Source organism: Diadema antillarum, unplaced genomic scaffold (assembly GCF_040938485.1).
Source record: "Diadema antillarum isolate AM-2024a unplaced genomic scaffold, OU_Dant_1.0 scf00000131, whole genome shotgun sequence".
NCBI classification, from domain to species: Eukaryota; Metazoa; Echinodermata; class Echinoidea; order Diadematoida; family Diadematidae; genus Diadema; species Diadema antillarum.
Genome location: NW_027271020.1, coordinates 423,877 through 450,817, shown reverse-complemented (window position 1 = coordinate 450,817; position 26,941 = coordinate 423,877). Strand labels below are relative to the sequence as shown.

Below are 26,941 nucleotides of genomic sequence, written 5' to 3'. Positions count from 1 at the left end.
TATAGAGAACCAACGGGATTCAATGAGCAATTGATTTGAAATGCTCTTCACTCCTAAGTCGTTATAACGAGGATGGAAACCTAGTGAGAAAAAATAGTAATATCACATAGTAGTTGTTATTTGTTATATTCATGGAAAGTAACCAATACCATATCATTCGGATATATTTCTCTCCCTGATTCTTTTCTCCAGGTTCCTATACGTATAAGTTTGATGCCCCAGGGCTGTATTATTACTCCAGCGGGCCTGTGAATAATGATGCTACATTGTACATGAAAGGTGTCATCGAAGTCCTGGCTGCTACCTCAAGAGCGCTGGAAGTGGACGTTAGCATTGGAGGCTACTCGGCCAATCACAACACTTCATCAGGTAGTTATTACTTCACAGCATTTACCAAATATTCTTTGAATTGTTGATGATGATGGTGATGATGCTGATGATGATTATGATGATGGTGATGATGATGGTGACAATCCACAACATTTGTGGATCGCCATATATCTTTTTTAGAAATATTCAAAGGTGCATACTCCTCCAAAAGAGTTGGTAATTGAATGTCTGGTGAAAAATGTGAGTCTTGAGTAAGGCTTTGAAGCGATCCAGTTTGTCAATTCCACGGAGAAAAGTTCGGAGGAAGTTCCATATGCGAGGGGTGATATAGAAAATTACCCGGTCTCCACATCCCTTGAGATGTGTAATGGTCATGTAGAAAGTAAGGCCAGATTAATGAAATCCAGGGAGAGGCTGATGCCGCTCGATTAGGGAGACATGTATGCTGGGGCTTAACCATGTATGGCTTTAAACGTGGGCAATAGGATCGAAATCAATTCCGTTCTTGACTGGAAGCCGATGCAGCTCAGCTAGAATAGGGGTGATCATACTTCCTCATCCCAGTGAGCAATCGTGCAGTTCCATTTTGTAGTGCTTGAAGTCTGTTCAAGGTTGCAGAAGGAAGACCAGCTAGAAAACTGTTACAGAAACCCAGTCTTGATAAAATGAGTGAACAAGGGGTGAATGGATATAACCACTTGCTGGTTCTCATGAGTACTAGTAATCAGATTCTTTCGCAGATCGCTAACAGAAATGTCATTTTTAATGCATGGTTTCGCTTTATTATATTCCTTATCAATCCAGGGATGCTGGAGCCAGATAGCAATGGTGGATGCTCCCCAGAAAATGAGACCATGGCGGGATGTTCCACTACGGTACAGACCAGCTCCAGCAACTCATCGGAGGACCGCTTTCTGTTCGCCTACCACGAGTGCATGACCCCAATCATCTCCAGCGTCTCCCCGCTGATCGGGGACAGCTCCGATACTATCGTGATCGAAGGATCGGGATTCAGCGCAGACGACTGCAACAACGAAGTCACTGTGGGGAGATACCCGTGTACAGTCTCTTCTTCTTCGGAATCGAGAATCGAGTGCACTGTTGACACCCAGGACCAGATGGAGGTTCGTATCAAGTTTCTTATTGGGATAATACCAGATGCACACTGTTTCTTTTGAAAACAAAGTGGAGTAATTTGGTTCAGTTGCACATAGTCTTAAACAAATGTAGCAGGTTTGACCTTTTATTAACATTGGATTAAGCCTATTGGTGTGGTGCCGAGGTAATTTCATGAAACCGGTGATCTGGTAAATTATTCAGACTAGCTATGAAGAAGAAAAATATGATTATCATCATTTATTTTCTGAGCTAACCAGAAGAGATTGTTTAAGGTGCCCGTGTTTGCATAGGTACTGTAAAATTGTTCTCCTGGCTAAACTGTGTCATTAAGTTTCTGGAATGACTTTTAGAGATGATGATGGAAATGATTACAACGGAAAAAGAGATTTTGGTAGTTGTCTCTCTACAGTAATAACAATTATAGCACTAGGAACAGACATTAGGTCAAATATGGTGTTTGTATTGATCGTGTTTCCCTTTTCCGCATCTGCTTCATAGGTTGGTGTTTATCATGAAATCAACATCAACGTGGCTAATCGGGGAAATAATCTGCACGAGGTGGCAGTACTGGCAAACAGGTCATTCGTCATGTTTCCACGCATTGACTCCGTCTCTGACGACGGAGGCTCCCTGCAGGGAGGTCTCACTCTTGAGCTGACGGGAGATGGGTTCGCGCCGGCGTCACCCTCCAACATTGGTGTCTACGTTGGCTCCAGCGTTTGCAACATCCAGTTCTACAACTACACTTACATCGCATGCATCACACCATCAAGTGCGTCATACTCGACAGCAACTGTTCGGGTACAGATTGACTCTCTGTGGGCCGTGTGGGCCACAAACAACACGTTTTCGTATCGGGAAGAGGAAACACCTGTGGTCATGACTTGGTCACCGGGGACGGTCACGGGAGCGAGCACAAGTATGACCTTCTCGGGGTCAAATTTGACTGACTCGTCCAGCGATGTGACGATTTACGTCGGAGGGGAGAGGTGCTCAGTGACCTCAGCAAGTCTTTCCCAAATCGACTGCGACGTCGGATTCGTCCCAGTGGGCACTCGCTTCGTTACCGTGAACATAGCGGGCAAGGGTTACGCCCAGTTTTTCCATGGCAACGATACGGTGACAAGCCTTGCTGATATTTCCGCCGTGACCCCAGCTGTGGGAAGCACAGAGGGCGGGCAGGTGGTGAACATCACTGGGAATGGCTTTGTGGTCGGTTCGACGTTAGTGACCATCGATGGTGACGACTGCGTCATCCAATCCATCAGTCTCTCCGAGATCTCCTGCATCACACCCGCCAACTCTGCCGGATCCTACGACTTAGTCGTCACCAGTGACGGAGAAACCTATTCGACTCAGAGCTACGTTTACTCGTCCTCCTCAACGCCGACCATCACTTCCGTCAGTCCATCATCCGGCGAGACTGGTGACAGTATCACTATCTCGGGGTCGGCGTTCAGCAACGACACAGCGGACGTCAGTGTGACCATAGATGGTGTGGAGTGCACGGTTACCAGCGCTTCCACCAGTACGGTGCAGTGTAACGTGGGAGCACACTCGGCTGGTATCTTCGATGTTGAAATGTATGTTGACGGACTAGGTATCGGTGACTCAGACGAAACCTTCGAGTATGTGCTGACAGTTTCATCAATATCTCCATCAGCAGGTACGAGTCTTTGACCAAATATGCCAATTTGTTCAGCATTATCGCGTGCTAAAGGAAAGGGATGGTACAGTTTTGGTTAAATAAGATATTTGATGATGATTTTTTTTTTTTTTTTTTTTTTGGGGGGGGGGTTGATGATTAGAAAACCTCTTACGAAATATGAAAGAGCATATAATTCTAAGAGGAATTGAAAGTTTATTTGATGAAAGTTGGTTTTGAAATGGCTGAGCAATGCAAAACAAACCGATTCTACTCAAAGGTGGGACCCATCTTTTATTAGGATTGCTTTGTTCTACTTTGCTCTACTTTTCTATCTCAGCCATTTCAAAACCGATTTTTATCAAATAACTTTGAGTTCCTCCGAGAACTATATGCTCTTTAACATTTTATAAAGAGGTTTCCAAGTATCTTGCAAAAAAGCTAAAAGCTGAATCCTCACCTCAACCAATAGTATGCCATCCCTTGCAGATGGAAAAATCATTGTGTCTTAATTCATACACTCCCAATTAACTGAAAATAATGGATGTACAATAATGAACACAATGTGTGTAAATATCATTCTTGTATTTTAAAGGCAATGACCGAATTTCATTAAACACACAGGAAGCTTTGGCGGTGGTCAGATGTTGCTAGTCTCTGGCTCCGGCTTTGATGATACCACAACGACGGTTACCGTCTGTGGCAATGTGTGCCCACTCTACCATGTCAATGAGACGGACTTGGAGTGTGATGTGCCCGGAAATTCAGGTTTGTTAATAAATTGTGAATTGATTCGGTTGCAGGAAAAATCACATATTGGATTTAAGGCACAAAATCTTGAATAATGGCATGAAAAAATACTCATAATATAGACTTAATCAACTATGTTTGGAATTTATGAAGATTTGATTGTGCATTCAAAATGCTTCTAGAGAATATAGGACTTACCGTAAGAAGAAGGAAAGTTCTGGAAGTTAACTACAATTCCTGCAAACATAAGTTAATCTGCTTATTTAAGTATTTCGACAACGAAAATGGCAATTTCAGAGACAAATCAATATCTTATCATTCACAATGCTTTGTAGATATAATTCGCATGTTACGTGGTGGCGGTATGGTAACTTAATTTCCTCCTTTTAGTTTGTCTTTGTTTTGTACGTGTATTGATGGATTGCCAATCTAACTCTTTCCACACTCTCACTTACTCCCTTACGTAATACTCACATAGACTCGTCCAATACCCTCGATTGTGACGTCATTGTGAGAGTCGGAAGTGGGTCCATGGTCAATGAGTCTAGTGCATATACCTACCGACGCGACATGACCCCCGTCATCACATCGGTGTACCCGGCACGCGGAGGGACCGGAGGAGGCACCACTCTCACCATTATCGGATCTGATTTCCTGTGAGTAGCGGTTATCCGTCAACCTAGGACAGTAACGGGGCGATCGTTAACGGCCCGTTAACTATCGCCCGTCACTGTACGGGCATGCTAACCTGGAAACATTAAACTATACATTACTTGAATATAAGACCATTCTGAAGCAAATAATTTTCACACAACAATAGATATGCAGTACTCTCAAATGAATCCTACAAGGATTGAAACAATCATCCCCCAGCATTTCTACTGATCAGTTACTAGCCATCCCTTTTAAGTCCTCATATTTGATGATCGAGGGTATTTTGCCATTTTACCTTCATTGATTATGAGCATATTATTTGCTGTTAAATCTTAAAACGTTCATGTCTGAACATGAATGATCATAAAGCTGGTTATATATAGTTGAATGATATTGGTTGTTTTGTACATTGTGTGTGTGCCTATCGTGCCTTTGTTTTTCCCGACTTCAAGCTGTTACTGCAGGCACTTCCCAGCCCTTAATAGAACTATCGTCAATCCGGTGGAAGTGCGCGGGAAGAAATGAAGTTGATTGGATTTACTGTCACCCAGTGGAGCATGATATGATTTTAATTACGATTTGTTGTTGTTTTTCGTGTGTGTTACTCAGGGACTCTGATAACAACGTGACTATTGCCGGGACACCATGTAACGTCTTGAGTGAAAACAGCACCGTTATCGTCTGCCAGACGGGGGCTCACTCGCCGTCGGAGATGGCCAAAGTTCGGGTGCAAGTTGGCAGTGATGGTATCGCTACACAGGTTAGTATAGACGCGTGGTAACTTCCTATGTGGTGACTTAAATGTCTCTGTTGTTGGTATTATTGCAGATAAATGCAGTTATATGGTCCTTGAAAATGCACGTACCTCTGTGAAGTAACATAGCCTTTCCTGCTTCATGTTCCTATAATTTACTGAATCAATCTATGCGGTTGAGTATGTTAACGAAAATGTTTTGCAATGCGAAAACACGACACGTCTACCTGTTTTATGTTTCAGGAACTAAAGAACAATCTTCATACTGTTTCTCTTTTGACCTGAATTCTTATCCGCCGACAAAATAAATATCAATATATGTGTTAGTCAGCGCAACCTGACCCTTTGCTGGAAATCCTGCAAAATGATCGCTTTCACTGTACCATAGTCTGAAATAGGCGTTTCAAAGTGCAGAGCCGTGAGTTGAACATTTAATCACTGAGAAATCTAGTCTGACACTAACGAACATAGTGTAGGACATAATGCAAATGCTTAGCCCAAAACATGGACTCAATATTATACTCAATCACCTGTGAGCAGTATTTCGAAAATCAAAAGCTATCATTCTTATTCTACATAATCTCAGGACAACGCTGACTATTTCTACATCGACGTGTGGTCATCCATCTACACGTGGGGTGGCAATAATCCTCCTGTTGAGGGTGACTTTGTGATCGTTCCGGCCGGCCAGACGCTGCTCCTTGATGTCACCACACCCATCCTCAGCGTCCTGCTTATTCAAGGCAAGTAATGACAAACCGAAAGACAGCGACTCAAACATCTACTAATTTTTCTCTAAGCTCACCATCACCTGAACATCCAGACATTTAGTATAGAATTTCAACGGATACAATTCTGTCAGACATGGCAGAGAGCTATAATATCCGATTTTGTTGTTGCTGAAAACTCGATTGATTGCTTGTAAAGCTGAAATAGTTTTGTAAAATAGCCTTGAATAAGTTCTATAGATTTTGAATAAAAGTTATAGAATAACAAATAACATTAATCTTTAACAGTTTTTAGTGAGTTTGCCATTCTGCATACAAATGAAATAAAGTGCTAAAGAATGATAACGAAGAGTAAATTTTGTAAAATAAATCTTGGTGAAGTAAATTTGCCTTCCATTATTGCATTGTGAATTCTATTTATTAGATATCCTTGCCGTAATGACCTATTCTGACCTCTGTGTCATTTGAAATTCCAGGCGGTGAAGTCATCTTCGACGAGGCGGACATTGAACTTCACGCGGAGTACGTGGTGGTCGTCGACGGAGGTCACTTCCAGATCGGTACCGAGGAGGAGCCATTCCAGCACGAAGCCAGCGTGGTCATGCACGGACACGTCCGGTCTATCGAGCTGCCCCTCTTCGGCGCAAAGACGTTCGCCGTCAGAAACGGAACAGTGGACATGCACGGTAAGGCTGAAAATGTTCGGGCATCATCACATTTAGGGTCCTTGTCTTCTGACAACTACAACGTATTATACCTGGCGGTTGCCATGGTAGCACGTGGCAGCCAATTCAGTCTTCATCCGATTACTGCATTCAATGATGTGCGTGCCTGCTAACCTTTGTCGCGGTGGGGCAGTATCAATCGAGTGGGACCAGAGGGGCACTGCTTTGATCAGCCTGGAAATAATCATGAACCAGTCAATTAGAAGATTGTCTAAAATTCTCTGTATTGATGAGAGGGTGTCGTGTTGTCGCCAGAACATTTATTTCTCTAATTTGCAATAGGTTATAAAGACGATTATTGATATTTGTTGCTTGTCAATTATTTTCACGGATTCGCCGAGATAGATCGTAGAGTGCAGAGTGACTGATTTATATGAAGAGAGTTTGACTGATCGACGGTGTTTCAATCTTGATGTTGCCATGCAGGTATCCCAACACCCATCACCTGGACGTACCTGGCGGAGACTGTTAATGCAGGAGACACAGAGCTGACTTTAATGGATGCCGTCAACTGGAGAGTGGGTGACCACATCGTTCTGGCCTCGACTGGTACCCGACACAAGCAGCGGGAGAACGAGGAGGTGGAGATCACAGGTGATACAATCATTAACCACTTCTTACATTCTCTATCATAATTTTTACATTTTTCCTGTTCAATCATTATTGGCCTCATCGCGTCTTATATCCCTTTCCAGCAAATATACTGTATATTGAACTATTCATGAGCCCAGTCTGATTTCAGTTGGGGTATTACTCAGATAAGGTATCCATCCGTTCAGAATGAGTAATACTGTACCTGGAGTTGATTTTGATCCTAACCATTCCCGCTCTCACTTCACGATGTTTTATCCTTCACTAGACAGATAAAAATGTTGAGGTTATAGGGTATTTCTCATCCTCACACGCAATATCGTTCACTACCTATCCTCTTTACCACTTAAACAGTTAAATACGATTCTTATTTACTATTTGGATGTGTCCTAGAATACGACATGGTGTGATATTAAAGTTCTAGTGCATTCATGTATTATTTAAAAGCATAAGGTAACGACTGGTAGTCGGCATTCATTTTGCGAAGTTGTTGATAATTTTTATGTACTATTATATCTTCAAAGCATATTTTTCTTTCTGTTTTGTTAACGTCGTTCAGATGTGTCAAATGACAACATGACCATCAGCTTCACGCCTGCTGCCGAGTACGAGCACATCTCAATTTCTCAAGTCGTTGATGGCGTGCTTCTCGAGACGCGGGGAGAGGTTGGGCTGCTCACGCACAACGTCAAGATCCGTGGCTCCGTGCACGAGGACTGGGTGGAGGAAGTAGAGGCATGTCCCGACGAATTTGACACAAGTAAGTACCTTCTTGCATAAGTGTGACTTGCCATTTAGGACCTATTGTGGCTCAGTGGATAAGAGTTATCAGTCATAAGGTCCGAGGTTCAAGTCACGCCTCTGACAGGATCCTTGCATTCTCCTTTGGAAGGGATTTACAGTGGCCAGTCCCGTGATTTCTGGTTTACAAGTACAATTGCTTCCTTGGCCACATTGTAAAACAATTTCGTTGGTGAATAGAATTGGATTTAATTGATGGTCAGTGATACTTTCATACACGATTAACTTTTTCAGCAACACATGTAACTCTAATTTTGTTTGCATACTTCATCCTTGCGAACCAAGGGCGAAGGTAGATCTGATTAGATAGAGGAGTTGGCTCTGAGAAATAATCTAAATTGTTGTCTGGCATATTCTTTGGAAAAAAAGCAATGTATCAAGTGAACTGAAGATACCCATGCATTAGCTTTTGGATCATTCAGCCAGATGTTAATAAAACGAGAAGCATTTAAGTATGATAACGATTTTTTTTTTTTCATTTCATGTGCCAGATGGAGCCCTTTAATAATTGACGTTCAATTTAGTGAGTTTCAAATTATATGAATCATATAAATTAAGTTTGGTACGTCGAGAAAATATCATAATAATGATGCATCGATCAATTTTATTTCTTCTCGAACAGATCAATTCGCAACACAGACCTGCTTCCAGGGGAGATTTGGTGCTGAGACAGTCACAGATCAGTTTGGTTCTCAGATTATGTTCTTCGCTAAGGAGCAAGACCAGCATCTTGTGCGAGGACGTTTCGAGTACGTGGAGGTCACCCACGCCGGACAAGCCTTCCGACTGGGACGCTATCCTATCCACTTCCACATGAACGGCGACGTGACGGGATCGTACGTGCGAGGATGTGGTATTCATCACACATTCAACAGGGCCGTCACCATTCATGGTGTTCACAACTTCCTCGTCGAGCACAACGTGGCGTTCAATGTCATGGGACACGCCTACTTCTTGGAGGACGGTATTGAGACCAAAAACATCATCCAGTACAACCTTGCTGTCTTCGTGCGACCAAGCAGCAGCCTGCTGAACGTGGACGTGACTCCAGCGGCATTCTGGGTGACAAACGCTGATAACTACATCCGTCACAATGCCGCAGCAGGAGGCAGCCATTTTGGATTCTGGTACAACTTGCCTTCTCATCCTGGTGGGCCTTCCTTCACCACGTCTGTCTGCCCTCGCAGAGTTCCAGTGCTGGAGTTCTACAACAACACTGCTCACACACAGGGATGGTATGGTATCTGGATTTTCCCCTCCTATTTCCCTGCTGACGGCGGACAGTGCGGCGGCTCCTCTGCACCTGCAAAATTTTATAATCTTACTGCATGGCGCACTGAGCGTGGGGCAGAGGGAGTGCAAGTTGGCGCGATCCAATTCCATAACTTCTTGATGGCTGACAACGACGAAGCAGGCATAGAGTTCCAGACAGTGAGTGGACCATGGGGAGAAGAAGGTCCTTTGGTTAAAGATTCGGTCATTATTGGTTACTCCCCTGAGCTGGCTGGAAACGCATCAGCGTCGAGATGCACATCAAGTGGTATCCAGCTACCAAAATCCAAGTTCCTCACCGTGGACGGTGTGAAGATGATCAACTTTGATGAAGATAGGTGCGCAACGTTGAGAGCTTGTGGACACTGCAAGCCCAACCAGGGTGGTTTCCAACATCGTTTCAAGAACATGGAATTCACAAACGCGCCGAACAAGGCGGCCTTCAAGTGGGAACACGAAACCTGGTTTGAGGATCTGGATGGCACCCTGACTGGAATGGACGCCGACTACATCGTCACGCCTACCAACTTTGGTCTTCCGACCGACCATTGTACATATGATGTCGAAGACTGGAGTGTCAGCAGCGTCGGTGGTGCCGTGTGTGACGACACTGTAAAACTGCACAGAATGGCATTCAATCAGGCTGCGCCATCGTCTCTGCAGTATAAGAATACCCTCCTCACCAACAGCTACGGTACCACTGTTGTTCCCTGGCGACAGAAGCGTTTAACACATCCAGAAGGGTGGATGTTGACCCTGGTCGAAGACGAGACATACAACTTCTACTTTGAGAATGTGGATCACGTGACCAATATCTCCTACGTAGCTAGATTTGATGAGTTCGATGACGGAGACTACGTCATCATGAACCACAATTTCACTCAATCTCCCGATGCTTTTGCTCTGACTGGACAAGTCACGGAGAATGTCGGACGCATGGTCACATATGACGATGATGAGAATGCTGATTGGTACTTCAATAACGCCACCAACAACCTTTATTACCTGAGTAAGTATCAGTGAAACTTTGATCAATATGTGGGAACAGCTGGATTCCTCCATTGCTAATACAGTGTGCGTGAACCTAGCAACGCTGATTAGACAGCTCTCAAATATTTTGGGGGGGGGGTTTATCACTCTCTCTCCACAAACCATCGATAATGAAATTGATGAAAGTAATCAACACGATGTGAAATCTTCATGTTATTACATCGTCATGCCAATCATTGCTCCTTGGGGGATATACAAATAAAAAGAATACAATATATAATATAAAGGTATTTACACAAACGGCATTAATTGATTATGACAACATTTCTCTACTTCGCCATCCCCTGCTATCTCAGTTTCTGGTAAGGGCCAGAGCTCTTTAGTGGATCGATCGGTCGACCTGGATGTTTACCGCTGTTACTACAAGGACTGCATCCCGCCGGTACCCGAGGCTCCTCCTGCAGGAAGGCCCAGCGATGTCCTATACTGGGGATCCACGGCGGCCTGGGCTGATGTGCCCGAAGGATGGGGTGGACATCCGGACACCTCGGTCCTTCCCCAGAACGGAGACGACGTCATGATCATGCCAGGTGAATATCCAGGAAACTCTTTCAGGAGTAAAATTTGGCCAGTTCTCTCGAAGGCTAGATAGTGGATGTAAATGGGTTAGTCAAATACTGGTTAGTGATTGGCTAACACACAATCACGTGATGGAGGCACATTGGTTATGTTCGCCCATGGGAGAACATTTTTGTAATGTTCTCCCATGGGAAAACATTTTCACGTAACAAATGACAACCAATTGTTGTAATGCGTACGAAAGCGTGATTTGAAGGACCCGCGCACAGTGAATTTGGCTCTGCGCGAACGATCGAGTGCATCGTGCTGGTGATTTGACTAATCCATATGATATAACAGATGATGACTTTTGTTGTCAGGAATATGTACCAAACGTTCCACCCTCAGGGTTTGAAATGCTATTTCAGGAGGTTATAAGTCCCGAGACGAACCCCCTCAATAGCATTTCAAACCCTTCGGGTGGAACATTCGGTATGTTCCCTCCCCCGCCAGTCATCATCTATATATTGATGTTTGCAAGATTGGATGAGTCGATAGTGTAACCAGGAATTGAGGTTGAAGAGAGCCACGTACCTCCCTGATGTAACTATTCTTTCGTTTATCTAGTTTATTAGTATGATAGTTGGGTATATTTCAGAGCAACCATCTTCTTTTCAAGTTCGTTGCGTCTCTGGTGTTACACTACTTATTTCCACCTCCTGGCTTCGATTTCTTTTTTCTCAGGGCTCTGGGTTGTTACCAATGGCACGCTACCGTGGATGAACAAGCTCTTCATCTACGGCACCTTAGAAATCGACGACACGAAAGACTGGGTCTTGAACTGCACCTACATTTTAATCCAGGGCGGTCGTCTGATTGCCGGGTTCAACGAGACACAACCCTTCACTCATGATCTGCGCATCTTGCTGAATGGACACCATTTCACTCAGGACATCCCGTTACCCAACGGACCAAACCTCGGTTCCAAGGCACTTGGTTAGTTTCTAGCAATACAAATGCAAATGCAATTACAAATACAAATACAAATACAAGTAGCATCGATTGCCGCCGGGAAAGACTTTTCCGTACATGTAAATTAATCCCAATAATCATTTACAAATTTGAAACAAGAACCTTAACCCTTACAGTATACCTGCTGGTTTGTTGGCTTGTTTACTTTTGTTATGTCTTTCAGCGATGTGAAAAATATGTTGCCATATTCTTTTTCACAGTGTCAGTTCGGTGTATGTATTATCAAACTTTATTGTCCAATTACCTATTGGAAAAGAGAAACAACTTCAACCTGGGGTACGAATACATGCATGATGTCCTCAAATTTATGGCTTTGTACTTCAGGCGTCTTTGGTACTCTGGATCTCCATGGTATGCCTCGGGAGGTTACCTGGACTCATCTTGCTGCCACTGTGGAAGCCGGCGACAGTGAACTCACAGTGGCGGTGGACACGGACTGGGTCGTCGGAGACGAGATCGTGGTGACGTCAACGTCCTTCGAAGCATGGCAAACGGAAACGTTCAGGATCAGCTCCAAATCTGACTCTCGCACGTTTGGTCTCAACGGCACATTTGCATACAAGCACTCAGGTATGTCTTTAATTATGCTCACTATGATGCAACAAGAACCATAGGGAGGGTAGAAATTACTATCTAGTGAAAAAGACATATAACGACGACATAGGTTTGGTTTGATACACTTGTATTGGAGCTGTTTAGCCATCACACGCATTTGAATTTCGAAAGACGTGATTTAAAGTTTGTTGACAGACGATGATAATGTATTGAAAAGAAAAGACCTTACAGGATAGAGATCTTAGTTCATGTGACTTGAGGGAATTACACTACCATAAGATATAGAATGTGCATATAGAATGTGTAGAACAACACACACACAATATATATATGTATATATATATATATATATATATGTGTGTGTGTGTGTGTGTGTGTGTGTATGTGTGTGTCTCAAAGTGACAACCAATTAAAACAAAAAACAATTACTGAGTATACAGCCATGCACTTTCCCTCCTTTTGCAGTGGAATCTGGAACAGTCAATGGCAAGAGCTACCACATTGCTGCCGAAGTCGGTCTACTGTCAAGAAACATCGTGATTGAAGGAAACGATTATAACCTATTGTTTGATGAATCATTCGGGGCTAGAACCATTGTTGGAACGTTTATTCAGGACGGAGAGTTCTACAGAGGTTTGTTCCTTATCATCCAGCTATTTTTTTAAGTGATATGTGACGAAGCGTGTAGGATATATATTATAAATATTCTTCTAAAAGGGGATATGAGGGGAGGATAACTGAATTTTGTTGAATTTGAAAAGTTAAGCTAAATGTTTACCATCGTTTATTCATCATATCACTTTCTTGGCTTCCTATTCCTCTATATGATTTAAAACGAAAATAATTCTTTTGTTTGGTTGGCTTGATATAAAAATTATATGAAGTCCGTTAGTTCCATGTCATTTTCCTGAAAAAAAATGAGGTATGTGGGATTGTTAAGAGGTCTTTGAATAATAAGGCTCGGAGGTGAAGTGAAGTTTCTTGTTCCGTGATATTCCGTTGAGAAGTCATGAACTGACTGATTGATTGACATTTTGAATGATCGGTCTACCTATTGATTGATCGATTGGTTCACAAACTGAATGTCTGATGTTCAGAGACAGGTCAGGATATTTTGAATAGTCAATATTTCAACACCAGGGTCTGGACATATTGCCAACGTGGAGTTCAAACTGACCGGTCAAGAGGGCTGGACGGACTTCTATGACCCACGCTACTCACTGGCCTTCCTGGACATCGGGGATGTCTTGGAGGATCCTGCTCCTTCCTACGTGCACAGCTGTGCCTTCCACAATGGCTTTAGTCCCGCCATTGGTGTCTTCGGCACAGACAACATCGAAGTGGATAACAATGTCATCCATCATACAGTTGGGGCAGGTTAGTGCTGGTCATGTATCATTATTAATCACTTTTGTCTCCTTCCTTGAGGTGTATGTCTGTCTGATGGAACACTTGCTACTCCTGTTATTCTATTTGAAACGATAGAATTCTGGAAAAGGGGTTTTTGTGTCTCTTATGGAAAAGGTTCTTTGTGTGTGTGTGTGTGTGTGTGTCAGTGTCTGTGCATGTTTGTCTATATATATACATATATATATATATATCTATATATTACTTCTTCTTTCCCATATCTCATATATACTGTTATATATATATAATTATATATTGATGCATATTATCATTTTACTACAAGTAGCATGCATCATGACATAATATTAAAGAAGAAAAATCCTCTTGCTTTGTTTCAGTTGTCCTTTGTGAAGGTCTTTGCAGGATTTTCATTGATTATAGGTTGAAAAAAGACTATCTAAAGAAAATCTATCATAGCATCCTTCACGTATACATTTCTAAAGCTTTTAGCTGGGAGTATTTTGTAAAATATCCTTTGTTGGCTTATTTACAACGAGGTGGAGCTATAATATGGACCTAATTTACATTACATACTGCATTGTCTTATGACAGGTATCATAAGCTACGGTGAAAATACCATCATCACCAACAATCTGGTTACACTGATGGTCTTCCCGGGAACTTACCAGGATCGATTTGAAACTGACAACCTCGACTGGATGGGTGGTATTGACGTTGCCGAGGCGTCCAATCCAGTTCTCATTAACAACACGGTGGCAGGGTCGGAGCGAGTCGCATTCAACATCAAGGGCGAGAGCTGCAGCGATCCGAATGTGTGGGCCAACAATGTGGCACACTCGTCCTACCACGGAGTACATATCTTAAAGACTGGCATGTCGCCATGTACGCGGGTGTCCGACTTCACAGCGTATCGCAACTTTGACTACGGGGTGTACTTGCTCACGCCATCGATCGTGGAGATGCGCTCGTTGACGTTGATCGACAACACGGGCAGCGTTTTTGTCTCTGGATTCTCACCCGCCAGCTTGTCTCACGTCCGCAGCGATAAATATGTCCTCCTCGAAGACTCTCTGGTGATTGGATACAGCCAGGGCTTTGATTGCGACACTGACAAGGTATACTACACTTTGTTTCATAATTATAGTCTTATTCATCGTGTCACTGTTATATCAGTTGTGATTGTTTTTTATCTGCCACATTTCTATATTCAAAATCTCCACAATCAAAACTTGCCTTTGTCTTCATTTCTTGATATATTAATAGGGGAAACAGATTTTGTGTAATTCAGTGTGTAAATAATTCTCAAAGACAATTTCCAGTTCAGTGACATTCATGAGTATTCAATTAAATATGCTGATTAGGTAACACCAGAGGGAGCCTCTCAGAGTGGTCAGCATCGCCCACCCAAGTCCCCTGGTGGAGGCAATGTTGGGGTGTTCTTCTCATCATTCAAGAGCGGTCCTGGAGGTGCTCCGAAGAAGCCTTTCCATAAAGTCATGAGTTATCCAACAATCGGAGGCCAAACGATCGTTCGCGGTAAGCTTCCCTGTGTGTGCACGAGTGTGTGAGTGTGTGCATGTGTGTGTGTGTGTGTGTGCGTGTGTGATTGTTTTAAAGCAAAAATGTGTGTTTTAGGTATGCATATTACCATATCAGATTTATCTAAACAAAGACTGGATCCAGGAAAATATTTGCCCCTTAATTGAGGGGTATCGTATCGTATTATTTTTTTATTCTATTTTGCTTTGTATGCTTTGAATTACTGCTTTGAAATGTTTGATAAATTTCTAAAGGGGGACATCAAATGACTCAAGTAAGCTAAAAAAAGTGGGATTGATAGGATTAAAGACCAACTGTACGTCAGGAGCTATCTTCTTGACGTCCATACTCTCATTTAACTCTTTGTCTCTCTCCCAAATGCCCGTGTAGATGTTACATTCTCCAGATTTAACAGCCACTGTGGCCCTGCGAGCAAGGTGTTCATGACGAACCCGGTCAGCGGCGATGCAATGCACCCACTAACTGTAGAAGGACTTACATTTGATGATACACCAACTGACAATTACGTCTGGATCCACAGACCAAGTCTTGGGTGAGATTTGTCTTACTTGTCGTCGTTGAGGTTCGGAAAAAAAAGAGGATATTGAATTGAGAAGTTAGACTTACACATTTCTTCATTTCCTTTCAGTGATTTGAATAATACAATGAAGACATTGATTTGGAGAAGAATCTGCTTTTTATGCCTCCGCAACGAAGTGGCCGGAGGCATTATGTTTTCGGGTCGTCCGTCCGTCCGTCCGTCCGTCCGTACGTCCGTACGTCCGTACGTCCGTCCGTCCCGTTTTGTTTTTGTCGATATCTCAAGAACCGTGTGGTGGTTATACATCAAACTTGGTATGAGGGTATATCCTTGGGGGATAATACTTTGTGTGGATTTTAGGGTCACAGGGTCAAAGGTCAAAGGTCACAGGTTTATTTTGTGAAAAAAAAATTGAAATTTCATGTTTTTCTCCATATCTCGCAAATGGTTCAAGGTATCTTCATGGAACTTAGTATATATGCTTGTACCGATGGGCAGTGATTATCTAGGGAAGTTGGGGGTCATGGGTCAAAGGTCAGGGGGTCAAAGGTCAAGGTCAACTCCTCAAAATATCACTACTTTCCTTAAAATGCAATAGGCAGAAGGTTTTTTTTTAAAACTTGATGTATGGCATGTATTACCCAATATATATTTTTTGGGAAGTTTCTTGCCAAAAGGTCAAAGGTCAAAAGGTAAAAGGTCAGTGAAAGTGCTAAATTGCACTTTTTCCTCCATATCTCGAAAGTAACTCAAGGTATCATCATGAAACTTACATATTTATGCATGTTCAACCTAACAGTGATTCTCTTTGGAACTGTGAGGTCAAAGGTCAAAGGCCAGGTTTAGATAATGCTATTTTCCCATTTGATACTGAAATTATACTTTTTCTCAATACCTTGAAAATTACTAAATGCATAAACTTATAAAAGGGTCAAAAGTCAAGTAAAAATCATCAGTTCCCCAAATACCTGCACTCTGACATTTTAATCATTCATCCAATTGAACCTAGTTCTAGGAAAGTGAACATTCAGCACATTTGTGTCAAACCTGTCATTTTAATATTTTGCCAATTGTGTGAAACTGTCATCACACATTGTCAAAGACAGTGTACTATAGACCTATTAGGAGAACCATGCATTATGGCGGAGGCATATCAGTAGCCGTAGCGATATATCTAGTTATTTTTATTCACAGGTTCGTACATAAGAGGCGTTTGGTAACATTTCACTAATTTCACTATTTCACCAATTTGTAGAAATACTGCCAATTTTTTAATGCTGCTAGTATTGATAAAAAAACAATAACAACCAAACGTGAATCTCGGGCTAGCAGCCTGGGAAGGGTTCTGTAACTTCTACTTTCAGTATAGCTTGTGTATTAGTCTAGTCCTAATGCTTCGTCTCTGCTAAAAACTAATCCATTCTCCTGTCACTTTCTTCTTCCAATTCCCCTCTATTTCTTCCCTTGACACAGGTGGGTCAACCCTGCCGACTGTGTGGACATGGACTGCGATGCACACAAGAAGGCTATGATCAGGGATCTCGACGGGAGTCTGCTTGGTAGCAAAGGGACCATCATTCCAGACTCTGCCTTCGAGTGGGACGGCGATCCAAGACGCGGACTGGGAGATTACCGCATCCCCAAAATGATGCTGACAACACCCGACGGTGCACGCATCCCCAAGGATGACATTGCGCCTAACAATGGTATGATGATAATAATGATAATAGTAATAATAATAATAATGATAATAATAATAATAATAATATTAATAATAATAATAATAATTGTAATAATAATATTTATAATAATAATAAGGTCCAACTTATCCAGGGAAGCCTCTTCAGTGTTTCCACCGCTCTCTCAGAGGGCCCTACCATTATTATTACCCTAGCGTTGCCAGGTACCCATTTATATACCTTGGTCGAGAAGGACATGGTGGGTAAAAACATCTTGTCCAAGGACGTACGCACTGGGCGGGATTCGAAGTCGGATCCTCTGATTTGGAGTCGGGAGTCGTATCCACTATGCCACAGCACCCCTAAATGCACCTGCGATAGATTACGCTGACAACAAGTAAAAATTTGGCTAAAGATGATCAAGTTCATTTTAAAGAATCTCTTATGTCGATTGAAAGGTCGGTAAACACAATGAAGGGTACAAATGGACCTCTTGTGTTTTTGAAGAGAGTTGTGTACCGTACGTACGTGTATTTGTCAAAACCATTCATTTGAGATTTAAAGGGAAAACATTACTAACACACTGTACTACAAAACATACTCTCCATAATGATGCTTTCTTACTGTCCCTTTGCATATTCTGATGATTTTTCGGGTTTGTTTTAATCAGGCATCATCCGAAATGATGACTGTGAGTGGGAGGATTCATGGCAGGCCTGGAAGTGTCACGACCTCGATCACATGATGATGATCATAGAGAGCATGGACGCCGACACTGAAGTCCGCCGCGTCTCCCCGATATCCCTACTGGCTGACGGCTACGTGGATCTCATCAACGGACCCATGGACCACGGCTGGTGTCTGGGCTACACTTGCCAGGAGAGGATCAGCACGTTCTACTCGGTCGTCGCCACACAGAAGAACTACGAGATGTTTTTCACCGGCACCAATCCGCAGCACCTGCGCTTCCATCTCCTCAATGCCAATTCTTCCCAGGCGTTGGTTCTTGGTGTATGGTATGCCAATCCCCAGCGCCTGGACGTCTACGTCAATGGTTTGTACATCATGCCTACAAATGGCGAATATGTCAATGGAGGGTTGCAGTGGATCGCTCCGGGTCCCGACACAAATTTCATGCCATCTCTAGACTCGATGGTTCTTGGGGAGAACTACTTTGACCGCACTTATCAGACTCTTCACTTCCTGATTCGAGGATCAACCTTTGTGGAGATCAAGACCACGCCCGTTGTCATTACAACCTTCGGGGTTCCAGCTGTAGAAGTTGACAACTTCTTTGAGGAGAATCTTGTCGAGAATCTAGCCAATCTGCTGAACATCGACGAATCTCAGATCAGGGTCGTTGAAATCATATCAGAGGCTAGGCGGAAGAAGAGGTCTACCGACTCTGACGTCGAAGTTGTGGTCGAGATTGGAGAATCGCCGGCAGCAAGCATCAGCGATGGAAGTGACAACAGCACGACACCAGCCCCATCAGCTACGGGTTAGTAGACACGTTATGTTTCTTCCTCCGCACTTTGGCCATCTTTTCTACTCTATCCTGATAGGCCTATTAAGGCAAGCCCAAATTTCAGGAGTTTCGAAAGGACCTATCATCGGTTCAAAGTGCCTATTTTAGCGTAGTGTAACATTTAAGTAATAGTAAAATTCTGTTTCCTGGTGACCTGCAGACAAGAACGTAAGGCTAATCCCACTATCATTGGTCTGCGATTTCTCTATTGACACTCTTGCAAATGAGAAATAGGCTTTGCAATTGTGCATGTGAGTAGTCCTGAAACGATTTTTCTTTTTTACTTCATGACCCACAAGGATGCTAAATTATTTGCGTTTGTTTTTTTTCGTCCTTTTTACACATTCAGAGGCTCCATCTAGTAATACTCTGGACTACGAAAGCTTGCTGGACGTCCAGTCGGTTTTGGCTGACGAAATGCAGACAGGGAGTCTTGGGCGAAGTCTAGGCGTCACCATTACCTCTATGAGTATGACCGATCCCGCAGACACCCCCGTAGATCCGACTGGAGGGGTTAGAGCTACCAACACCACCGGAGGACCCGCCAATGGGACCACAACGTGAGTGCGGAGGATAGATTCCTTACCATACCCAGTGGGATCAAATTGTGGTGGTGGGGGGAGAGGAAACGAACAAGAGCATCATTTCAATTGAGGAACAAAAGGTTTTTGATGAAAATTGATCAATCAGGAATCGGTTTAATAGCCTGTACTTCTTACCTGATATGCTGTAATTATCATTTGTTGGAATATGATAATATGCAAGCTGATTTCTCGTTTTTGTATGGGGGCGAAAAAGGCATTTACCAATGTTCATAGACAGATACCTCGTCTTTGAAGTCACTCATCATTTTGCAGAAATGCTTCGTAAAGAGACGGTCAAGTGCCGCTTCCATGCGGCAGAAATTTGAAACTGACCTCTTGATCTGGCAGGAATGCATTTTATTATTCCTTGTTTAAATTCAGGGACTTATATGAAAGCACAGTACAGTATCAGCTTCTCATGATGAGTTCCGATCTCCCATACTGCCAATATAGGTATGCCGAGCAGCAGGCGCAGGAAGAAGAACTAGCCCTGAGCAATGCCGGCCAGGAGACCGTCTACCTCGTGCCAAGCACACTCGTGATGTCCGTCTCCCCGGGAGACGCCGTGGAGAATGTAGCCTTTGGTATTCAGCCAAAGATCACTGTGCTCGACAACCAGGTATGCTTTAGAAAATGTGCAGATGTAACGCAATCTTTAATGGTGTGTCATTTATTATTGCTGATGCTTGTAATGAACGCTTAGATCAATGCTTTCCTGAGGTCATTACTTGACAATCATGTAGCGTCAGTGAGAACTGTTGGCAGATTCTCTTGCAAATGTGCGTTACCCGCATACACACACACGCACACACACACATGCACACACCCTCACACACACAAACACACACACACACACATACACACCTACACACACATCAAACTTCATTCAAACGGAGATGGATGCCAACAAATATCTGTACTTAAACAACTAAACAACACGTGATCGAAAGGAAAACCTTTTCGGCCTACCCAGAATCAGTATCTAACAGGCCAGTAGCTAGTCATTAGCAGCAACGTGAAAGTAAGTACTGCGCATGCTCACAGTCCTCTATCTCCGTCATGTCCTTTCTTTTCATCTCCAGGGCAACCAAGTTACTCAGCTCGGTACCAATGCCTATCCATGGCAGCTCACTGCATCCATAATCAGTGTCACATCACAGGGCATCGCCGGCCTGATCGGCAACACCACCGTTGCCTTTGAAAACGGCTGGGCCAACTACACCAATCTGGGCGCCAACATCAGTGCCACTGACCTGGTCATCGAGTTCGCCATCACTTATCCGAACACGTCCACGCTGTCCGTCAGTGCCGAAGCCTTTGATGTCGCGGTTCAGCCCTACGATATCGTGGCAGTCACGGCTCCCAGCAGCGCCGTGACGGAGGATGAGTTCTTTGAAGTCGTACTGGAACTAAGGGATGGTGTCACGGGACTGGTTGTTACAGACCTGGCCGAAAAGGTGCGTTTTCTGTTGCAATGAATTAAGGATGATTTCAAATTTCTGACATTTTCTGACATTTTTTTAATGTCTATGATATTTCCTGAATAAGGTTCATCTGATTGGAGATTTCATAGAAATATCTTCCTTTTTTTTTCACAATCACAATATTTGTTACGTAATTTTCACTGTTATAGAAGTAGATATTGATTACAACTGGTGAGATTGCAAAAATTGTCGACTGTACAATTATGTTAAAGGTCATATTCAGCTTAATTTGCTTGGATATGTCACACGTTGATTTCACAATCCAAATGTTGTTCTATTGCAGGGCTATGAATATATCGTAACAGCCGAACTTTCAGATCCGAGCAACTACAGAGGAAGCCTGCAAGGTGACCTCAGCACCGTGTTTGACCTTGACACCGCAAGGGCAACCTTCAACCTGTCCATCGACGAATCTGGCTACTATTACATAATCGATGTTTCCATGGCAACCTCCCCAGCCAGTGACTACACCGGCCAGCTCACCATGGATCCATTCAATGTTCTAGCAGCCGACGGCATCACTCATACAGGCGAGACGAGATCGCTGACGGTCAGGTACAACTACGATTACGCCAGCATCGCCCAGGGCAACGAAGATCTTCTGGCTGCTAACTTCCTCAACCACCTCGCACCAAAATATAATGCTACTATCAACAATGTCCAACTATCCGAAGGTAAAACAACAACAACAACAACGACCAAAAATAAAACATTTGCCTGTCTTATTTTTGTCTCTCTCTCTTTCATTTTCTTTATGGCTCTAACTCTTCATTAAAGGTCAATGATACATTCTTTGTTTTCTTTTCTTGAATTCGTATTCATATCATTGTATGTTTGTGGTCATTTATGTCAAATCCTATATGTCAAATCTTGCTCTTAACGTGCAAAAATTTTGAAGGCATGATATGTGCTGACACATAAAACTGCAAAGATAGCTTGGATGGGAAACTAATTGTGACGTACGTGTATGAGGTACTAAAACAATGAGACAGTTTTTCTCACAAGAGTTACAAAAAATTGAAAATACAACACACACACATTCAAATGAAAAAAATTGTATTATTATGGAATACATGGTGTATCGGAATGAATCCGTTTCAAGGCAATAGGTTGTCAATGGTGGAGGCTAGCAATTTGACAGGAAGGAGGTCTGAATGAAAAGAGAAAGATGAGAGGAAAATAAAATAGCACAGAAGGGTGTCAATTCCTAATGAAATTCTGTCACAAACCAGGCACATTATATTGATGTTTACAATCATTATCCACTGCGTGATATTGTTTGTGTGTTTCTAGGTTCCATTCTACTGACCTTTGACGTCACCGGGGATGTGGACTCCGTCGAGAGTCAGATCTGGGAGGACATCCTCGACGGCGACTTTTCCCTGACCTTCAACGGGCAAACACTGGTTGCCGATGAGTATCTCCTGGTGGATGGATCGGAGTACGAAGTTACGGTAAGCCCCACCTCACAAATCTGTGACCATCTTCTCGGCTTCTTTTGTTCAATAACACTAATGTAAGTGGCTGTGAACTAGGTACTGGATGAGGACGATAGACACATTAAAACCGCATGCACTTTCCAATTCCATTGCATTTTCAATACATCTAAAAAGTCATTATCTATAACAGACAGCTGAATGCAGGCATGTTCGAATCAGACCACATTCATTTGTTTAGATTTTAATCCTTTGCTGTAGCATGGACAGAGGTAGCTTGACCAAAAATCGTTAGCTCTTTGTCATGAGCAGGCAGAATATCATATCATACAGTGTATATCTAAATAAATAGTATATATTCATAGATGCATGTTCATTCTGCAATGTGTCTTCTTTTTCTTTTGTGTTTTTTTTTTTCTCGTGGTTTGTTTTTCCTGTGTTTCTATTCTTTGGGAGATAAGATTATTAATCACTTGGATTCCTTTCACTTACTTTCTATTCCTCGAATCTCTCCAGGCTCCAACTTCTTCCGGTAGTCTGCCGATATGGATCATCGTCCTCGTCATCGCCCTCGTCTTGATCGTCATTCTGATAGGCATCATCATCGCTATCCGCCTGAAGTCACCCGCTCATGGTGAGTGATAAATCCATTTCCGCCTCGCGGGAAGTGTAATGGATGTCTTTTTTTGATGTAAAAAAGACATAAATGACTTCAAACATAAACATGGCTGTATAGTCTCTTATTTGGAGTTTACAACAGGTGCCACTAAGGCGCTCTTTTGCATTCTTCGTTGTCAGATTACCCATATCAGATGAAAAAAAAAGTATAATATGTGAATAAAGATGGTTGCTGAGATTATGATTGCTCCCACGTGATCAATTTTAGACTCGTTTTCAGATTTGAAAGTGAGTCATGTATCAATTTTTAGTCCATTTTGCTCATTCCAAACTTCATTCTCCTCATGATTTCCTTCAAATATCATGCATGGATTGCGGTAATGATGTACATAGAACCTGTGTATTGCCCCTACAGAAAAAATTGTGCAGAAATTGAAGGACTAATTTCAACGATTCTCTGAATGCTTTCCTCGACAGGTAAAATCGCTGCTGTGGAGGAGGTTCCTCTCCGTCACTCCACCACTCCGGACTATGATGTGACGGTGGAGAGCTACATTGGTAGTCAGGTTTCCCTCATCCACGCATCGGCGGCCCCAACAGTCCACCTGTCCCCCTCTCCACCTGTCGGCATGGGGTGAGCATACCACGCACCTTCATCCCGACCCAGGAGGTGTCATTAAAAGAAAAAGGATTTTAAAAATGCCAGTTAGTTTACTTTCGTCAAGAAAGGTGCATTGTGTGACTTCATAGCAGAAGCTGATTTGGCAAGAATGACGTAGTACTCTGTCGCATGAAAGCTCCATGAAAGGCCAGACATATATTATTAAAAATTAACGAGTTCCTTTAACATTACTCAGTTAACAAATTAAGCGTTTGTTTGTTTGTTCGTTTGTGTGTTTGTTTGTTTTTTCCCAGCTCCTGGTATAGAGAGACATCAGTGTCATGTCCACATTGTCGTTCAGACCATTTTTCCTTCATTCGCTAAAATAGCCGCTTTTCATACGACTTTGTTTTGCCACGCAGTGTGACCAACAAACACCTCCTGCTTGATGATGAGACAGACAGTCAGAGAAGCACCCTGTCGGCCCGCAGTCGCTCTCCCGGAATCAACCATGCTCGACGGTCACCAGAGGTCGCTGTTACCGCTCTGCCACCCGGATTCTTTGATGGCCAGGAAGAAACAGGTAACACTTCTTTTTTAACAAACCAGTGTTTCGCTTTGGTTCTCAGTGATTAAAAAACAAACAAACAGTAAACTATCAGGCAAGATTGGTGTTCATTGGCTCCATTTTCTATTTCGTCCCATTTTTATTGCTTCCGGGTCTTGACTGAACGGTAGATAAAATTTTCTGAAAGCTACCATGTTTTAGTTGCATGAGATGGTCAGACACATTAAAGAAACTTATGTCTCTTTTAAAACTTATGAAATTGACCATTGTTTTATATTTTATCTTCGTGTCACAATCTGATTTTGCCTGACAACATTTTTTTTTCTTGCAGTGGTTTGATGTGCCCATTGTTTATCAAACATTCAAATGATCATGATGATTGATTAGTAAAATTTCCTGTGTTGCATCACCGAAAAGATGATATTTGAAGAGGCAGTCCATTCTAAGCTTCTCCTTTTTTCCCTGGTCATTCTAGCTCTTGCTGACCGCGTCAAGCTTTTCATCATGGTGAAGAACGCAGACGGAACGTTCCAGAAGCTGGGAGAGATTGCGGCAAACATGGTGGGCACCATCAGCCAGCTGCGACATGACCTCAAGGAGGGCGCCCTTCCGCCCAAAGTTCGGGATAAGCCTTTCGTCATCCTGCGAGAGACGCTGAAGGAGATCGAGCCTGCGGACGAGAAGAAACTCACCGTCTGCCAGGTGTACACCTCGGACTGCATCCTCATGAAATGGCTGGAAGAGCAAGGTACGCAGTGATCTTAATTTGTTAGCGAACAGGGGAGCATGCCTGATGATTTCTGCCTAGTGTTGTTGATCGATATTTCACGGGGAGGGGGGGGGGGGGGGGTGAGGCTTCATTACGAGCTCACATATCGTACGAGATAGCATTCATTTAATAGTTCACAGGAGAGAGTATTAGCACGTTGCAATGACAATGGCACAGTCATTATGGAGAGGGTACTTAGACTTAATCCATTGTCTCCGAGGTATTACAAAGTTAACACAAACCACACTCGTTCCCGTAAGCAATGGGTTAAAGGACAAGTTCACCTTCATAAACATAAGGATTGAGAGATTGTAGCAATATTAGTAGAACACATCATTGAAAGTTTGAGGAAAATCGGACAATCCGTTCAAAAGTTATGAATTTTTGAAGTTTTTGTGCAGTAACCGCAGGATGAGAAGACTACTGCAGTGTATGAATAACTCAGATGTCACATGCGTACAACAATATAAGGAAAATATGCAGAGAATTTCACAAAATTTCATCTTTTGAAAAAAAGTACACATTCCCTCGACTCGTTACCGACATATGTTATTGGTAATATTATTCCCCCTGCCTTTAGAAAGAGACAAGTCAAGTGGTCTTTTATTATGCGAAAAAAGTGAAAATATGTTGAATTTTCTTTACATTTTCTTTATACTGTTGTACGCATATGACTCACAAGCTGCAGTAGTCTCCTCATCCAGCGGTTCCAACACAAAAATTTAAAAAATTCATAACTTTTGCATCGATTGTCCAATTTTCCTCAAACTTTCACTGATGTGTTCTACTTATATTGCTGCATTTTCTAAATCCTTATGTTTATGAAGGTGAACCTGTCCTTTAAGGGTCTTTCGTGATTGATCATTGGGACTTTATGATGGACTTGAATGTACCATACATGCACCCATGCTCGAAATTGTGCTTTTTCACTGGAATAAAAGTGCTTTTGCTGTCAGACAGTAATAATAATGATTAAAACATATGACATGACGGAACGTAAATAGCAATTTTAGAAGCATTTAATAAGATCCATTGCATTGTGCATATCATCATTGTTATAATCACTTCTCTCTCACTCGTTCTGCAGATATGGGCCAACTGTGCATGTGCGGCCTGGTGGGTCAGTTCCACTGCTCCCTGTGCCAGAAGCAAGCCTACTGCAGCCCCCAGTGCCAGTCCACAGACTGGCCCCGACACAGCTTCAAGTGTTCCCAATGGACCACAGACTGCTAGGACACACCGGATACAAGGAGAAAAACATTATTCATTACACCCGTCTATACCGTTTCTAAAACAGGACCAGTTGTATTTTAATGTTGTTTCCCAATTTTGAAGGAAGATAATGTGTGCGGCAAAAGTCACTTTTTTATCAGAATGAAAACAATATCATGTGTAAAACATTCCATGCAAGCAATTTTATGATAAGATGAAGTTTTAAATTTTTATACTACATGCCTTTAATTCATTAAAATGCATTCATATTTTTATAGTTCTATTTTTATTGGTTTTACAACAGGTTTAGTACATGGTTTCATCAGTCAGCATTCCCTCCGTCCACTAAATCCGTCCTCATTTCTTGTTCATTTTTATCGTATATAGAAGCTGTCGGGGTTGAAATTCCGAATTAAAATCTCTTGTACATCCAATTACCAGAGATTTGAAATTTAGTCGACATAGATGTACAAACTTGTTGGTAAGACAGATGCTGATTGCTCTTTTATC

At 42.6% G+C, this 26,941-nt stretch overlaps 1 protein-coding gene across 1 annotated transcript in view; it reads left to right on the top strand.

Moving 5' to 3' along the window:
• Positions 1–26,452, top strand: part of LOC139720635 (fibrocystin-L-like) — a 59,444-nt gene extending 32,992 nt beyond the window's left edge. The window contains exons 30-60 of the mRNA XM_071631991.1: positions 193–369; positions 1,135–1,454; positions 1,948–3,115; positions 3,719–3,862; positions 4,323–4,500; positions 5,108–5,258; positions 5,839–5,995; positions 6,457–6,666; positions 7,132–7,299; positions 7,856–8,056; positions 8,720–10,378; positions 10,716–10,949; positions 11,662–11,913; positions 12,274–12,519; positions 12,970–13,137; positions 13,645–13,881; positions 14,464–14,987; positions 15,234–15,408; positions 15,802–15,964; positions 17,426–17,658; positions 18,302–19,132; positions 19,509–19,719; positions 20,197–20,362; positions 20,826–21,200; positions 21,511–21,901; positions 22,521–22,675; positions 23,180–23,297; positions 23,759–23,915; positions 24,305–24,465; positions 24,926–25,198; positions 26,307–26,452. Coding sequence (XP_071488092.1) covers positions 193–369; positions 1,135–1,454; positions 1,948–3,115; positions 3,719–3,862; positions 4,323–4,500; positions 5,108–5,258; positions 5,839–5,995; positions 6,457–6,666; positions 7,132–7,299; positions 7,856–8,056; positions 8,720–10,378; positions 10,716–10,949; positions 11,662–11,913; positions 12,274–12,519; positions 12,970–13,137; positions 13,645–13,881; positions 14,464–14,987; positions 15,234–15,408; positions 15,802–15,964; positions 17,426–17,658; positions 18,302–19,132; positions 19,509–19,719; positions 20,197–20,362; positions 20,826–21,200; positions 21,511–21,901; positions 22,521–22,675; positions 23,180–23,297; positions 23,759–23,915; positions 24,305–24,465; positions 24,926–25,198; positions 26,307–26,452 — 9,749 coding nt within the window. The remainder of the gene's footprint in view (positions 1–192; positions 370–1,134; positions 1,455–1,947; positions 3,116–3,718; positions 3,863–4,322; positions 4,501–5,107; positions 5,259–5,838; positions 5,996–6,456; positions 6,667–7,131; positions 7,300–7,855; positions 8,057–8,719; positions 10,379–10,715; positions 10,950–11,661; positions 11,914–12,273; positions 12,520–12,969; positions 13,138–13,644; positions 13,882–14,463; positions 14,988–15,233; positions 15,409–15,801; positions 15,965–17,425; positions 17,659–18,301; positions 19,133–19,508; positions 19,720–20,196; positions 20,363–20,825; positions 21,201–21,510; positions 21,902–22,520; positions 22,676–23,179; positions 23,298–23,758; positions 23,916–24,304; positions 24,466–24,925; positions 25,199–26,306) is intronic.
• The last annotated feature ends 489 nt before the right edge of the window (positions 26,453–26,941 follow it).